Genomic DNA, 17,773 nt, shown 5'->3' with positions numbered 1-17,773 from the left:
GGATTAAAAGTAGCAGCGTTCGGCACGAAAATGCTGTGTTTATTTCTTAAAATTCTAGCAATTTTCTGCGAGTATTTTCCAGTTTCTCGGTGCAAAACTTAACTCAACAACGATATATTAAAGCTGTAGAAATTGTACGCGAAAAGAAGCCGCATATTTCTACCGCGGAAATGAAGCCAGCATATTTGATGCTAAAATCCACGTAACTCTCTGTTTTCGGGGAAATATGCAAGTTTGCTAGTGATAACATACTTGGGCGCCGCCGCGCGAAATGAAAAGTATTATATTATTAAAAAGAAATGGGATAAGTAAGTCATCAAAATACTTTCAGAGTTCCTGGAAGATGACTTAAAATAGTGTTTCTTTCAAACGAAGACGTTTCCCCTCTACTGAAACTATTTTTCATTCGCCCAAATGAAAAAATATGCTCTCGCCAGCTTTTCAAATTCGACACTGTGCCTGTGTCAAAACTGAAGTGGGAAGGCGACTTGCTGTTAATTCTGCTTGTTATAAATTTCTCGTGCTTCTCTTCACAATGATTTTGTGGAGCTAGAGAGAATGCAGGTGAACATTCAAAGAGTTGAACTAGGCTCGATTTCGGCCGCTTTCTCGGGTCCGGTCTACGTTCCTCCCCGAGAAGAGACTGTCCTTTATTCCCAGATTTCGTTCTTCACAGAAAACTAAGGTGGTGGCGTTCGAACTCCTTAATCAGACCTAAAAGTATGGGAACACGAGTGTTATTTCGTTATTCAATTCATTACATGTGACGTCAATACAAAGATATGCGTATACACGATTTCTCATGAAGAAATAGTTTCTCCATGAGATAGAAATAGAAACTCTTCGGCATAGAGTTTCTTGTCTAAACTAGTTCGGACTGCTCAACCTCTGATGCCAGTGTAAACAAATACAAACACAAAATTTAAAAACATTTGGCGACGTGCGCACTGTCTTGCGGGGTCGCTGGTCAAAACTTTATTGTCTCTAGAAATATTCGTTACAAGTGTTAGCGATCTGAAACTGAATTCTAAGTGTCGCCAACAGTTCAAATGCATTTCCTAGAAAATGTTTGTCCAGTACAAGTTAATACTTAATTAATTAAAAATACTTTTACCGCAGGCTATAATCTACTCATCGCTAGTTCAACTTCACGTGCAGATCGTTATCTGACATTCGATCAAACTTAGTTTTCTATCGAGCCATTCGGACACCACCAAAGTAAACCAGACATGCGAAAACCGCGCGTGAACGCGCTGCTCTATAGATCTTTGATTACCACTAGTTGCGTTCGACGAAGTGGAACGCAAACCTAATTTTGACCTGTGGCTTTTCGGAGTTGGTCTACCTGTGCACGATTCTAGTCTGAAAAAAAAACACATTCCTGTAAGGACACCAAAATGGCCACCCCGTTTGATTTTTGCAGGGGCATGTCACGGCCAGTAAACTGGTACCGTTTAATGCTAAGACGTGTGATAAGACATGTGGCGAACATGTGAGTATGTGAGCCGGCCATGTGAGCTCGTCTTTCCGATGGATCTTTTTTTTGACTTCTTTCCATTCAGTCGCCATACGCCTCGCTATTATGTGCTCTCAGCGTTAGATTTTGACGAATTTAAACGCTTCGACGGCAGCATTTATCGCAATCTGAGGGAATTGTCCTTGTTTATTAACACGACTTGGCTTTGGGATGATAACCGCGGGAACAGCTACATTTTGATTGCATTTGTTGATTAGTTCCAGTCGCGACAGATAGCTCAGTCTTTATCCGGTCGAAATTTTATTGTTTGGAATCGGTTGAAAAGTACTCTGAAGCAAGATCCATAAGACTACTTTATTCATCAGGGGAAATACTCGGATTAGTCGCGAAACGAGCACGCGACTGCAAATGCTAGCTTAGAATAATGTACGTAATTTAAATCTTCTATGCAACTTGAGAGACTACAGAAACTGGCAGCGTCACGTAACATATCAACAAATCGTGACCTCTTCACTAGCATGGACTTTGACACTAGGCATATCTGACTGTAAAACCTCGGTCGCTGCTGAAAAAATGTTGATTTTAGCAATAGACAAAGGTTGAAAGTCGGCTAGTGAAATCATTTATTTACGATATATAGTTATATATTAAAGTGAGAGTGTCGAACGCACTCTCATAATCTCTGATTACTACTAGTTTATTGATAATAACTTGCTTGTCACTCGGGCTTCTGGAAAGGCCGAGTCTGCACTTAGTGGGTCATAGTGCCAGGCGTTCCTAGCGGAGCGGCGCGAAAACTGGGGATGATAAATAGCAACATGAAGATGGAATAGGGACAAAACTATGAGTACTGACTTAACAAGCAACTGTATGATGCTCAGACAAACACCTCAGATGTTGAAGAAATCAGGGATAAAAAAAGGAGACGCAATGAATTACCTGGCATTCATCGTCAGAATCGTCCATGTTTGTGTTGAAACTGAACAGAGGGCTGAAAAGCGACGTGACGCAATTGGCGGGAAAGAAGGGGAGCCTGCACTCATTGTGGTCGGTAGAATGAACACCCAACGCTCCGGCCCCTACCCCTCTGCTACCGACTCCCCTATCCCCAATAATATCTTTTCATATTTCAAGCTGATACCAGTTTATTTTTGTTTATTTTAGTTTTAAAATTTCATTTTACATATTTTTCGCATAATTATGATAATTATTAGATGTTCCGGGATGTTCCGGAATGTTCCATGTTCCTGGTTTTATCGACGGCCGTAGATTTTGCCGGCGAACAGTTCTCTATGCCATTAAAGAATCTTTTTGTTTCAGAGACAAAACCAAAAGTTATCTTTGGATATAGGGAAAGTCTTAGACTTGTTTATTTCTCACTCTTTCCTTGACCATCCCTCCTATTAGATTTTGCCATTAAAGCAGTTTTTTTCTTCGGAGACATCTATGAAAAATGCAAATAAAGTAGACAAGACGAAGTCCTTTGATAACTGGGAAAGTGGGATACCCAATTCCTAGTGATATGGGTATCCCTTTCCAATATGCTTGTTTGTTATCGTTTCTTTAATTCAGGGTAGCTAAATCGACCGAGGATTAAAAGGTAAAGCAAACCTTTAAAGCAAAACTGCTTTAATGGTAAAATCTAATAGGAGGGATGGTCAAGGAAAGAGCGAGAAATAAACAAGTCTAAGACTTTCCCTATATCCAAAGATTAGCCTTGTCTGGGTCTTGTCTATACTTTATTTATATTATTTTGGTTCTGTCTCCCAAACAAAAAAATTCTTTAATGGCATAGAGAACTGTTCGCCGGCAAAATTTACGCATACTAGGACGGATGATCAAGGAAAGAGCGACAAACAAGTCTAAGACAGAGTTTATTTCCGACAGGCAACATACATAGAGGTCGGTCACAGCTTGAGACATGCATATTGCGTGACGGCCGTTCGTTCGTATGTTGATTTTAATCGCCGCACTATCGGAGGTTTAGAAAGTGCCTTCCTCGTTTCATAGTTAGTGGAGGGGAAAATAACATTTCAAGGGTTATCGATAGGCACCAATCGCATGTTCATACAAGGATCTTTGGTGCGTGAATTCGGTTTTGTATGTCGTTATTACTGCGGACTCGGATCAGACAGTCTGTTATGAATTGCGACTATTTTCAGAGACGAATTGTGTTTATATCAAGCTAAAGAACGTTTTAATTTATTGAGACAAAGCTTCGTAAGAAGATAAATGGGTTTTGAGCAGAATTGTGGATGATTTCACTTGCATCAGTTTTACGCTTTCAGTGAACACTAGGGATTTGTGACAGCGTTTGGGGTAGTTCGGGGGGAGGGACGGGGAATTTTATTGAATGACGATATTTTGAATGTCCGGGAACTTTCAAAACCTTTGTCATAAAAGAAGGTATGTTATTAAATCACTATACATGATAGAAGTTGAATAATTATTATTGTTGAATAAAAATAATTGTGGTTGAAGTTGAACAAATATTGTTGCTGAATGAAAATGATTTTGGTAGAAGCTGAATAATTATTTTTGTTGAATGAAAATCATTTGCGTTGAAGTTGAATAAATATTGTTGTTGAATGAAATTATTTTTGGTTGAAGTTGAACAAATATTTTTGTTGAATGAAAAGAATTTTGGTTGAAGTTGAAAGAAAATGCGTATTGTTGAATATAAATATAAAATGCTGAATATAAATATATGTTGTTGAACATAAATATAAGTTGTTGAATATGAAGGGGCAAGTTGTTCAATTTTGCAACATTTGGCTAACCATAAACGCCTGATACCAACTCTCATATTTTAGCCACAGTTCTCCAGACAGACTCTTATGCTTGTGCCTTTTCCTCGTGCCAAGGCTCCGCTTGCTTGCATACCCACAATTCCACGCGCACCTCTAACCAACCAAGGAGATTGGCAATTGAACGAACTCGTGTGTATTTCACCACGAAAGACAGTAGTTGTCGGTTGTTTCTATCTTTTACATGGACGAAAAACCTATACGAATGGAGTGCCCCACCCTTCCAAGCGGTTGGCAGCGTGAAATTGTGATGAGAAAGTCTGGGTTGTCAGCTGGTAGAAGCGACGTTTACTATTACAGGTATGGACATAAAATACAAACCGGCCACGTTATGACTTCATTCTTCTCCAAAATTATCCTAGTTTTCTGGGATGTAGTTCGCTCTCATAAGTGCTTAATTTGTCGTTAAATAACTTGGGAAGCGTCAGCCCTCGTCTACGACAAGATTTGGGTCATTTTTGAAAACGTTCACTCGATAATGATGCGATGGAATTCAATTTAACTTAAGGCTCATTAGCAACTACATTTTAGTGATAGTAGAGCTTAGGTGGACCTCACGTTTAAGTATAGGTTATCAAATGATTTTTCAAAGACTGTAGAAAAATTTAGCCAATCAGCGTGCTGAATTGTTTTGCTTTCAATATTGTTGGTAATAGTAATTGGACCCAGTGTAGTACAATTCATAATGGTAATTGAACTGAGTGGAGTGCAATTTGGTCTCAAGGTGGCTCAAAACAGTTTCCAACAGTTAGATTTTGATGGGTTGTTATAACCACTCTCTATCACTTGATGCTACAAGCATGGTATCAAAAACCTGCCCAATCATTGGTGAACACATTGTTATCATTCTTGTGATGCAATAGGTTACCATAGCAACAGTATGACCCAAAAACACCCTTAATTACAGCTTTAAGGGCTTATAATTCAAAAATGGCAGGGTGAGATTTTTCATATTATCAACTCTGATAAGCATGGTACGATGCAACTTTTGGTAAAGTTAAAAAAATTATGTAGGTAGGGTTCAGAGCCACTTAAAATTTTTGAAAATTTTACTATAGAAATTAGAGCCTAATTTACCTTTGATATTACAAACAGTATTCACTTGTTCAGATGCGATTAAAGCAGTTTCTTTAAGAATATGTATCACTGGTGCATAGTAAACAAACATGGCGGGTCAGCAAGAAATTTGTCAACTTTATGACCTCTGAAGCCTAATGTACAACTCAGATTTTATTGCTTTTCTTCTATAAAATTAATGAACATGAACACATGCCTGATCGATCAATGCTTGTCTTGTATCTTGCTTTCCGCAGTAGTCAGCAGTGTTGCAGTAGTCAGCAATGTCACACTCTTGTCTGTCCACTCTAGAAAACCGCCATGTCCTCAGAATTTCAGTTCAAAGAATCCCCCTTGCCCTCGGAATTCCCAAACACTGCCCATGGTATAGGTATGGGTATTTTCTGGAATCACACATTGCCACTTTATTACATCCGTTTTGAAATTGCACAATTTAATAGCCGAAATACAAGAACTACAGCATTTTGGTCACTACCAAAATTTGCAAACAGAAGTTGCAAAATTTGCCGATCAAATATATGTAACCTTCCATTCTATCTAATACTCCTTACTGTGAACGCTGTGGGTGCCATAGTTTCATTGGCTGGTGGCATTTTCTGTTGACATACATCTGAGCAAAGGTGTGACATGTTTACTACTCTTCAAACATCAAAAACTTGCAGTAGTTTTTTTGTGAGAATACCATCTCTTGAAATGAATTAATAGGGTATGTAGAATTGAAATATTTTCACAAAATTTGGCTAGAACATTCGTTAAGCATCAAGGAACAAAAGTGCACGCCAGGGAGTTTTTTGTCACGGATATTTCTCTTCTGATGGCCACAAACGTAAGAGGGTCGGCAAATTATTTGATAGTGTAACTTTACAGGTCGATAAAAAGATAACCAATATGAATACAGAAAAACCCTGACACACTTGATAACACTGTGCAGTACTTAACAACATTACTGCTTGCATTTGATATCCGATTAATTTGGCCAAATGACAATCGGCTGTTTTCCGTTTCTGGGCTTCTTTCTTCTTAAGAAACCCATGGCCAAATTAGCAGATATTTTTTCCAAGATCTACAGTTGATAAACCTTTCTACTGATGTACAGTTTGTGGTAGTTTCCTTAAAAACAACACTGGTATGATTTTTTTTCTGAAAGACACCCGCAAAGGTATTGTGTAACCTTAAGTGACGAAACATAGCAACCAAATTTGATGTGACTGAGTATTTCAGGGGTTAGTGATGTCATTCTTGTGAAATTCATAGGAAATAAACAACATTGTGTCACATTGCTGTGTTTGTTGTTTGCTAATTTGTTTGAAACTGTGTCCTCTATAAAATTTTGTTTTCTCAGAAACCAAAGACTATAATGAATTAACATTATGAATTTTGTTATGTAAATATTAAAGCTTATGTAGGTTTTTAAGTGTCATTTAGACATCCAGGCTAGGTCAAATATGCAATTTGGCCCTGAAATATGACACATTCAAATGAATACCATCAGTTGCAAGGTAGAATAAGGAATTTTTACATCGTTTCTGCATTTCCAAAAATGAGCGCATGTGATAAATATGGCGTATGAGAGTGAAACAAACAAATTTGAAGCAAGTTAGTTCTCAATAAGTTATTCTATACAGGCTATTAACTCATATTTCACAACACTTAAGTTACGTGATTTTGTGAAAATTTTGTATTTTGAATCACTTTAACTTCGCATTTTTGAGTAACACATAATTTATTTCCCTGGCAATGTTACTTTAACATGTCCTTGAAGTTGGTGAACCAACTTAATCAAAGGTACAATGACTTCAAAATTAACAAAAATGCAGCTTCAGGACTAGAAGCAGTTCTTGCAATGTCCACCAACAGTTCATGCTTGTAAGTGAATTATGATTTTGTAAACATTTCAGGGTAATAAAGTCGCTCTTTCTTGATTATTGGTCACCAAGAGAAAATGGTGGAGTCACTTACACCTGCTTTCAGTGTTACATGCATAGGCGACATCTTTCAGCTATCTTTCAACATGCCATCGTTCAACATGCTATGTAAATGACTGAAAGACCATTTAACTATAAAACTGGCAATTTTTCAGGCTATTAGCCGAACAAATGACAAATAAATGATAATTACAGACATCAAATGAATGAAGAAGATTGTAGACTTTGCATATTTTGCAATTTACAGGATTTTCAGGGCTGGAAATAATTTTTCTTCTTTAACAGGACATGTGTCCCTTCAAATCTTCATTTTGGACAGAGAACAGAGTGCTCTTCAAAGTAAAGAAGAATGGCATTTTCCTTTTTGGATTATCTTTTTTCGTTTTAGAGATATTCACGTTTTTGTATCATGCAAATGAGGAAAGTGATGACGTCATAAATACATGTAGTTCCACTTAAACAGTAAAATACTGAATCAAGAATATCTCCAGAAATATTGGAGCAGTGTTCTTCAAACTTGGCACCAGAAATGTACATCACCAAAAAAAAAACCGAATATTCTTGATTAAGTGTTGTACTGGTTGTACTTGTACTGGTTGTGCTTGTACTGGTTTAGTAGAACCACCTATGACGTCATCACTTTCCTCATTTGCATAAATGTAAATATCTCTATAACAAAATAAGATATTCTAAAAAGCAAAACACTATTCTTCTTTACTGTGAAAAGCCTTTCAAATAAGCAGAAATTATTTTTTACTTCATAGGCACTTTAAACTTGATGAATTATTATTGAGTTTGAGAATAATGTGTTCACATACTCATTTGCTTTTTTTCTGAACAGTCCAGATGGAAAGAAAATCCGTTCTAAACCTCAACTAGAAAAACATCTTCCAGACTTGGACCTGGGAAACTTTGATTTCAGAAGTGGTACTTTCTGTCGACGAAGCAAGCGCAAACAAGGAGAGAAAGACCAGAGCTTTGGACGAGACTTAAATGGAGGAATAATTCCAGCCCCTGTGCGTCAATTGACCAAATCATTTTCAAAGGAACAAGTTACGTATTACCCATCCATGGTGTTGGCAACTCCAAAGGAAAAGAAACGTAAACATGATGCACCAAATACAAGAACTGAAAAGGACAAACCAAAGCAGTTGTTTTGGGAAAAACGACTACAAGGGATTTCAGTTAGTTCTATGGATGAGAATTTGCTTAGGTGTTTTCGCTTACCAACTCAAATAAAGAGTGTTGGGCCTGGAATAAGTCAGAGGAGTTTAATTCATTCTCTGGTGACCAATCTACATAACAATGCAAGTGTTAAAGGGCAAGACAGATCTGCAATAGCTCTGGATAAACACCCAGAGGTATGGCTAAATGCTGAGCAACCATTGTGTACACCTTTCATTATCACAGAGGCAGATGTTAAGAAACAAGAAGAAAAGGTTTCTACACTAAGGAGGCAATTATCTGAGGCCTTAGTTGAATATGAGCATTTAAAGAGAGATCCTCCCCTGAAATAAACTGGTTATATGTAGAGCAACATGATATCAGGAAAGACTGAATTGTGCTTTCCCAGTTTGCATTACAAAGCACTGAAATAGCCTCTGGCAAATAAGGTGTTCAACAATATTATTAACCTTATTGTGTTATTTGTGATGGGAGCATTGTTTAAGAGGATAAAACAATTGAGTGCGGTTACAATTTTTCTCTGTTTTAGATAGTAGGCCATCTGTGATAGAGCTTTACTATTGCTTGGAGAAAAAGAAGCATGATGAAAATATAAATTGTTTTTAGTCATCTTCACTTTACTCTTGTAAATCAAAGACAAAAAATATCACAGGTGCTTTGGACATGTTTGGCTTCTATTTGTGTAAAGCTAGAGCAACAAGGACAACAAAACAGTTGACTCAAGATGCAGTTTCCTCTACTTCAGTGCTGGAAATAACAGGTGGTCACCGTCCAACCAAATTTGTGAAATTGCTGACTAAATTTACAGTAGGATTCCGCATCTTGACTGAGTACTTTAATAGCTTTCATTCATCTTAATATTATTTGAAGACCATGTTTCCTTTGAATCATGCTTAAAATCTTAAATCATATGAATCCATGGTTTGCCCAGTAACTTATTACTTCATGTATGTGTATGGATTGAGTCCTCAGATTATTTTTTGCATGCAACTTCCCTTTAGTTATTGACATCTAACAAAATTGGTAATGTCTGGCTGAGATAGATACATGTATTTGAAAGGGTACATTTCCAGCTCTGTGGTAAAAAATATTTTCAGCACTGCTTCTTCAACATATCCTTTCTTTATCAAAAGAGAGTTCTGTAAAAATGACTTAAATGTTGTTGGCACTGGTTGACAAATTGTGACTACTGTAAACAAATGTATAGAAGTCTATTTTTTTCGGTTGCACAACTTGGTGTTACATTTATATTACATTTTAAGAATAGCCTTTCTTGCTAACATGTAATCTATTTTTTTTTTTTTTTGTAATAAAGGATCATTGTTTAAACCAAATTTTGACTTCTTCCAAATCTTTTCTATGTCATGGAATGTCGTGAAATAGCACGGGAGGGGGCAGATTTGGTACCTTTTCTTACTGGATTTTTTTTAGTGAGGATAATATGAGTTTGTGAACTGTAATTCATGGACGAATGAACTCTAGGATGAAAGACATTGTAAATTACCATAGAAAATTACTAAATGATTTTATAACAGGAGACTTGAAAGTCTGCAAATATGTGTTAGTTCAGGTCTCTCCAGGGTCCCAGTTTTCCCGCCAGTATTCTCCCTTCTCTCGTAGGAATCAAAGTGCTAGGGGTTCATTCTTAAATGTCCGACTTCTTCCACCTCCTGGACCGGGGACGGAAGTACTACGTGTTTACGATGTAGTGAAATAGGTCGCACTGCACAGAATTTCACTTTTATGAAAATGATGACCATCAGGCAGTCTTATGAACATAGAGCTCCTTTAAACGAAATCGCATCCCTTTTATACCGAGACAATAGGGGAGCATGGAAGACAAAAACAAGTTTATGAAGCGATTCTCGATAAACCAAGTTTCAGATATCACAAGTGAGACGAGTGATTCACCGAGATTGTTTACGAATGAAATTATTACAGAAAGATGTTGTCGAAGATAAAGTAGAAAATTCAAGTATTCACAAGGGGCTATCTTTAAAACGGGAAACGGGGAATCGGGGAATCGGGGAATCGGGGAATCGGAGAATCGGAGAATCGGAGAATAGGGAAATGGGAATGGAGAACGAGGAATTTTTAAAATGGGAATCTTTAAAAGCGGGAATTTTTAAAATGAGGAATCTTTAAAAGAGGGAATCTTTAAAATGGGGAATCTTTAAAATGGGGAACCTTTAAAAGAGGGAATCTTTAAAATGGGAAATCTTTAAAAGCGAGAATCTTTAAAATTGGAAATCTTTTAAAGCAGGAATCTTTAAAATTGGAAATCTTCAAAAGCGAGAATCTTTAAAACGGGGAATCTTTAAAAGCGGGAATCTTTAAAACGGGGAATTTTTAAAAGCGGGAATCTTTAAAAAGGGGGAATCTTTAAAAGCGGGAATCTTTAAAAGCGGGACTCTTTAAAAGCGGATGATTTCTTGACAACCACTGTTTCAACTTTCCGGGCCGAATCTCCGTCCTTGTTCCTGGCTTTTGTGATAAAAACGGCTCCAAACGACCCTTGCCCTATCACATCTTGTTCGCCGAGATCATTCCACTTCAAAGCGACCGATTCTTTCTTCTTTTTATGGGCACTTTGAAATTGTCTTCGCATGGCATAGAAAGAGGTATCATGAAACACACAATGACTGATTATATGCGAAATTCCCGCCAAAATCTCAAACAACCGGCATATGAGAGTTCCTAAGTCAGATAGCCTATAATATTGTCATGGAATAGTAAATTCTCCTCAACTCTAGCTTAACTTAAAAAGTAAGCTAATACAGATTACGTCACAGAACCCCGCCGCCACATCGTTCGGGCATCTAATTATTGTATTGCTAATTTTAATTGTCACGTCATCCAAAATAGATCAAAATAACACTCAAACCAGGTCAATAGATTAAGTCCAGAATCTTGAAAAGAAAGAAGGTAAATATGCAAAGACTCTCGCGAAGAGTCAGGTCACGGCAATTTTTCTTATGCAATATATGCGGAGAAATTTTTATGGAGACGCCATGCTGGTGCACCAGCATGGCGCCCGGAAACCAATAGAAACGTCACTGAGTTTTGCTTCATGACAGCTCTCTTGCTCGTCATGTAAATGCCGCGTAATGCAAAAGCATAGAAATTCAAGCGTAGTCTATTACAAAACCAAGAACCCATATGTTGTCCTTGCCATATATTTGTCGTAAAGTCGTAAGTCCTTCCATTAGCACATGATAAGGCTGGGACAAATATCGATCGCTACGAAACTCATTTTAAAAACGTCTCAGTCCGGTGTTTACAAAGGCGGCCCAGATAGTGCGGTCCGGTATGTCCGAAAAATTGCTCCCGTAGGACTTTCGTGCCGAAATTGAATTTTTCGCTATTTTGCACTAATTTTGGGTCGAATAATCCGAAAAGGTTCAAATTTTCCGATTCCGTCTTCCCATGTTTCTGGCTCCTCAAGGACTAAATTTATGCTAATTAATGCTAATTAGATGCAAAAATAGGTTTTGCGAATGTCTTTGCTCTTAGATCCAAGGTACAAAGACCAAACTTTACATGAAGCTTGCTCTTGATGACATTCGTCGTATGACCTAGATTTGTTACCATGGCAACCAGCGATGACGTCAGGATTAACTACCTACTATTTTGGTCGCAGCATCTTGGATCCGCCATCTTGGATTTTCGAACTCTCGTACTTCTAAAGGAAAACAGTGCATTTCTAATAAACCTTTAGGGTGCGTTTGTTTAAGAAAACCCAAGATTGGATTCTTAAATCCGAAAACGGATTTTGCGTTTCTTTTCTAAACAGATTAATCCAGGATCTCTCGGATCAAGGAACCGAAGAATCCACTCTGGGCAAGGATTTTTCGGTTCCTTTGATACACCATGATCTGAGTGATCTCGGATTGATCTGTTCAGTAAAGAAACGCAAAATTCGTTTTCGGATTTAACAGTCCAATCTTGGATTTTCTTAAGGTCAGTCCACTGAAATAGAACCTGCACTGACTTTTTTGTCAAACTTTGCCTATTGATTGTTTATATTATAGGAACTTAAATTTTGAAATAAAAATGAGGGATCCCCGTGTTCGGTTAGAAGCAACAGCACCTTGTTTGTACCCAATAAATCCTTTTATTATATGGCTGTGTCTCACAAGGACTAGGAACTACCGAATTCATGAATTTGATTGGCTGAAATCGATATTGACCTTGGTCTAGATTTTCCCATCTAGACCGGCATCTAGACCAGTTTCATTTTGCGTTGAGAGAGTAGCAAACTAAAATACAAAAATGTTCACCATTTTCTTTTATTTTCCTCTCAATCATTTATGGAAGTGCCAGAAAGCCTGATAAAGCCGTTCGCAAGCAAAATGTCAGCAAACCAGTTACATTAAACGAATTCAAGTTTTCTTTTGTGCCATATAATAAACATCTTCTTAACCGAGCTAAGTCGGTCTGTATGGGAGAATCTTAACCTCGGTCGTGTGTACAGACCTCACTGCGACCGGTCTGTACTCACGACCTCGGTCAAGATTCTCCCATACAGACCGACTTAGCTCGGTTAATAAGAGCTAAATAATAGCACCATGATGACAGTCACAATTGCTTGTTAAATTAACGTTTCCGACGATTGTTTCTTGTTCTACACTGAGAATTGGTTCATATTTATTTTACACAGAGAACTTTATTATTCAATTCAAAACAACAGAAAAAAGTGATAGGTCACTGTACTTTTTTCGAGGAAATGACGATTTACCTCTATGGTGAGGTCCAGCCGTAAAGAAAAAGCCGCCATTTTTTAATGCGCGCGCACTAATCACGTGTGAAATTATGCGCAGTAGGGATGCACAATGCAATGCCGGGGAATGATCTTAACAAAGAAACGCACCCTAAGTAACGAATGATTACATAAGCTGCTCGAACTGACGAGTTTCTTTTCAGGACTTAAAATTGCGAAACACGCCTAGAGTTTGGAGTTTTACGGCTGTGTTTTTTTCACTTAGGCCTGGTTTAGACGTCGAATTTCATATGCGCCGAATCAAATACTAATTTGCGTCGCTTCGAATTAAAAACATGGCAAGTTTGTAATGGAACATACATACATACATAAACTTTATTTGAGTGTCGGAGTATTTAGCTAAAGATAACTAATTGGGGATACTAACATAAATACAAATATCAAATATCAAATATAAAATACTAATATTGTATAAAATATATAGGTAGTTAATAATTAAAAATATGTTTTATACGTCTAATTAGTTAAAAAATAAGTTCAAGATTACTTAAATTAGTTGTATTATTATTATGTTGAGCAAGCATAGCAGCTGCATCTTCCGTCCAACACATCTTAACACATCTTATTTAGGCAAGGCTAACGCAGAGAATGGTGAACATCTGGATAAAATCAGTGAAACACTATTCGTATCTTCGTATCCTTTAAAGAGGCCCTCCACGAACGTAGTCCAGAAATGGTTAACATGTATGACGACATCCAGCCCTGGTACTCTGAAAAGGTCAAACCACAAGACCGTGAAGAACAAGGACTTGACATCTTGCGCGATTTATGATAGAGTACCTCAAGTAATTGTACAACCTGTTACAGCTCATCCATGCTTGCCGCTCTGGGGACTGGGAAGGCTACCTGGCAGCGATGAAATGCCTGATAACGTACTTCTTCACGCACGATATCCTCAACTGCGCTTGGCTAATGCCAGTCTACCTCGCGCAGATGAACGCACTCGAGCATGAGGACCTTATGACATATGAGGCATTGAAGTCCGAGGATTTCGTTGTAACGAAGTCAGAGATCCCGTTCACAAGGTTGTTCACAGATCAGACGCTAGAACAGGAGATCAAAGTATTAAAGCGCCCCGGAGGTATGTTCGGGTTGAGTCAAGACGAAGCCACCCTAGATTACCTTCTTGTCACGTCACTGCATCTCTACCGTATGGTAAAGCAATAAAACGCTTTCCTAAAGTGTCCGAGGTTTCTGAGCGGAACGAGCACTATCAGCTCTCTTGGGATGTTGCTGTAAGGACGCGAAAAAATGCCATGAAACTCCGCCAGTCGATAGAGCTGCACTGCAAAGGCAACCCATTTACAGTTGAGTCTCCCTTGAAGAGTGTGTCGTCGTCCGCTCTTGTGCCTGAAAAAGCAAAGTAAGATATTCTGTGCAACGCAGAGAAGGGCCAAAAGCGGTTTGAAGCATTGCTGAAGACAGACTGTTGCAATCTTCTAAGCACTCCTTATGGGATGCTATGAAAAAGCTGAGACCGGTCACTTTGTTCGCCAATGAATTATCAGCGCGCTTCTCCAGCAACACAACCATCAAGCTGGTCATGGTTTACAACAACAAAATCAAATGTAGTTTTATTTTGTTGCGTTCATCTAGTGAACGCAACACCTGCTGATCCCTAACCAGGTGTTGCATTCACTAAATGAGCATTTGTCGCAAGAGATTTGTGTATACTCTCCGGACACTGACGTACTAGTTCTGCTACTCAACTTGGTTTCCAGTGGACGTCATGGAAACCTGAATAGCCTGAATTTTTGACAGGCAATAAGGGTGCAAACTACAGAGAGATTGATGTTACTCAGCGAGTCCAAGCGATTGGAATACACAAGTTTCAAGGTCTGATTAGATTGCACTACTTCACCGGAGCCGACTGGGGAGAGAAGTTTGTTGGTATTACGAAGAATTCCTGGGTGAAAGCTTACATGGCACTCGATAACGACGATCTCGCGATCGACTGTTTCAGAGAGCTTGGTGAGGGTCTTATCCAAAACCAGTTAGCCAACGGAGAACTGCCAACTCAAGTTAAAGACCTAGAGAAATTTGTCTGCCAAGTGTACTGCAAAGCGGGACCTACCACCCTTCCTGAACTTCGATGGGAGCTCTTTTGACTCAGGAACGTGGAAGGTGAGATGCTGCCATCAACCGCGCAAACTTCGTAGCCATGCGGGACAAATCCTATACCACCAGCTGCCCAGATCTTCCCCTCATTAAAGAGAACGGCTGGAGCGAAAACTAAGGAGCATACGTGCCCGTTATATGCTTTGTCTCTTCCTGCACCCCAAGCTGTTATTGAGCTTACCAAATGCGGCTGCAAGTCAAACTGCAAGGGACTCTGTAGCTGTTTCAAGAACGGAATTCCACGGACTCCTCTTTGTTAATGCTTTAGAAAAACCAGTACAAATCCATTCACAGACGGCACACGAGTTGATGACGAGGATGGTCTTAGTGCATAAGAACTTGAAAGTCACATTTTATGCACGAACACTTTTAACGGAACTGTACATTAATATTATACATAACAGAAAGTCAATGATATTTTTGATATTCTTGAAAGAGTACATGCGTTTAGCAAAAAAGGAAAATAAAAGAAAGTTCTGCACTTAACTAGACATCGCTCATAATGGAAATCACTTGTTAGTTATAGTTTATTTAAAATTCACCGTTTTGCTTTAAAAAAATGAGAGTTCGAAATGGTGGATCCAAGATGGCCGCCACCAAAATAGCAGGTAGTTAAACCTGATATTATCGCTGGTTGCCATGGTAACCAAGTTAAGTCATACGATGTACGTCATCAAGAGTAAGCTTTGTATAACGTTTGGTCCCTGTATTTTGAATCTAAGAGTAAAGTTGTTCGGAAGACTTTTTGCATCAATTAGCATCAATTAGCATAAATTAAATCCTTAGAGTAGCCAGAAACATGGGAAGACGGGATCGGAAAATTTGAACCCCATCGGATTGTTATTGTTCGGCCCAAAATAAGAGCAAAACAGCGAAAAAATCAATTTCGGCTCGAAAGTCCTACGGGATTACACGCCGTACCACACTAAGACGTTGAATATGATTAATACGTGACATTATGCTGTTGGCGATTGCGTTACAATTTTAGCCGTTTATAAGACAATGTATGAGAATGCTTCGAAAATTACTCTAAATGCTACGTGTAGAAAATAATTTGAATAAAATGGCTTACCTTGTGTTTGCATTGCGTTATTTTGATGCCTCTGGGTTCCTGGAGGTGGTTTACAGCCATTTAGGCGAGTTTTACTTTCTAGCGGTTCGCTTCCCCTAAAGAGAAACGAAAGGCGGGCGACCCACTGGCCCGACGGCCCGCACTCAAAGCTCTGTAAATTCCACAAAAATGGTCTAATCTCGTCAAAATTGCCTCATGGCAGCCGTCGATAACGCTTCTTCCCATTCGCTTTCTCCCAAGGTTTCAAAGTTTATCTTAACTGCCCGAGAATCGCTGGTTTTCAAGCTCTTGCTTTCCATTTCTGCTCCGTCTCGATCCGTAACCGATTATCTTGGGCACAGAATTTGAATTGTTAGCTTAACGACCTCGCCATCGTGACAAAGTCGCCTCCAACCGTCGAGAGGCACGGGGCATTGGTCAGTTACTCGTTGCCATCTCTTGCTGCAGTTAACAGTGCTTTTAGGCGCTAAATTCAGCTGAACATTGTTTGCTCCTTGTATTTTTGCAGTTAACAGTGCTTTTAGGCGCTAATTTCAGTTAACACCGCGGCACGGTGCAATTTGCATGATCAAAAAATGCCCCGTGCCTCTCGACGGTTGGAGGCGACTTTGTCACGATGGCGAGGTCGTTAAGCTAAAAATTCAAATTCTGTGCCCAAGATAATCGGTTACGGATCGAGACGGAGCAGAAATGGAAAGCAAGAGCTTGAAAACCAGCGATTCTCGGGCAGTTAAGATAAACTTTGAAACCTTGGGAGAAAGCGAATGGGAAGAAGCGTTATCGACGGCTGCCATGAGGCAATTTTGACGAGATTAGACCATTTTTGTGGAATTTACAGAGCTTTGAGTGCGGGCCGTCGGGCCAGTGGGTCGCCCGCCTTTCGTTTCTCTTTAGGGGAAGCAAACCGCCAGAAAGTAAAACTCGCCTAAATGGCTGTAAACCACCTCCAGGAACCCAGAGGCATCAAAATAACGCAATGCAAACACAAGGTAAGCCATTTTATTCAAATTATTTTCTACACGTAGCATTTAGAGTAATTTTCGAAGCATTCTCATACATTGTCTTATAAACGGCTAAAATTGTAACGCAACCGCCAACAGCATAATGTCACTTATCAATCATATCCAACGTCTGGGCCGCCTGTGGTGTTTATAACATGAATCCAGGCGGTTCGATTCTTCGGTCGGTGTAGCGGATCTCAAAGAGTGAGAATCGAAATTTGAACGCTAAACTACGGTGGTCCATATATGCAATGCACAAATAAAAATTTCAGTGCATAAATATCGATCTTAATACATTAATAATATACTTTTCAATGCTCAAATGTATTTT

The 17,773-nt window shown here is 38.8% G+C and overlaps 1 protein-coding gene and 1 long non-coding RNA gene across 2 annotated transcripts in view; both read left to right on the top strand.

Moving 5' to 3' along the window:
- The first annotated feature begins 2,200 nt into the window (after nucleotides 1-2,200).
- Nucleotides 2,201-17,773, top strand: part of LOC149108180 (uncharacterized) — a 217,721-nt gene continuing 202,148 nt past the window's right edge. The window contains exon 1 of the long non-coding RNA XR_016209186.1: nucleotides 2,201-2,742. This is a non-coding gene — a long non-coding RNA (uncharacterized LOC149108180). The remainder of the gene's footprint in view (nucleotides 2,743-17,773) is intronic.
- On the top strand, nucleotides 4,361-9,805 carry LOC110063353 (methyl-CpG-binding domain protein 2-like). Its single transcript, XM_020770329.2, has 2 exons — nucleotides 4,361-4,584; nucleotides 8,128-9,805. The coding sequence occupies exons 1-2, from the start codon at nucleotides 4,469-4,471 to the stop codon at nucleotides 8,801-8,803; spliced, it is 792 nt and encodes a 263-aa protein (XP_020625988.1). The 5' UTR covers nucleotides 4,361-4,468; the 3' UTR covers nucleotides 8,804-9,805.

Source organism: Orbicella faveolata, unplaced genomic scaffold (genome assembly GCF_042242905.1).
Source record: "Orbicella faveolata isolate gen_17 unplaced genomic scaffold, um_ofav_v1 contig_26, whole genome shotgun sequence".
NCBI classification, from domain to species: domain Eukaryota; kingdom Metazoa; phylum Cnidaria; class Anthozoa; order Scleractinia; family Merulinidae; genus Orbicella; species Orbicella faveolata.
The sequence above is the reverse complement of the archived record's forward strand: the minus strand, read 5'-3'. Positions and strand labels throughout refer to the sequence as shown.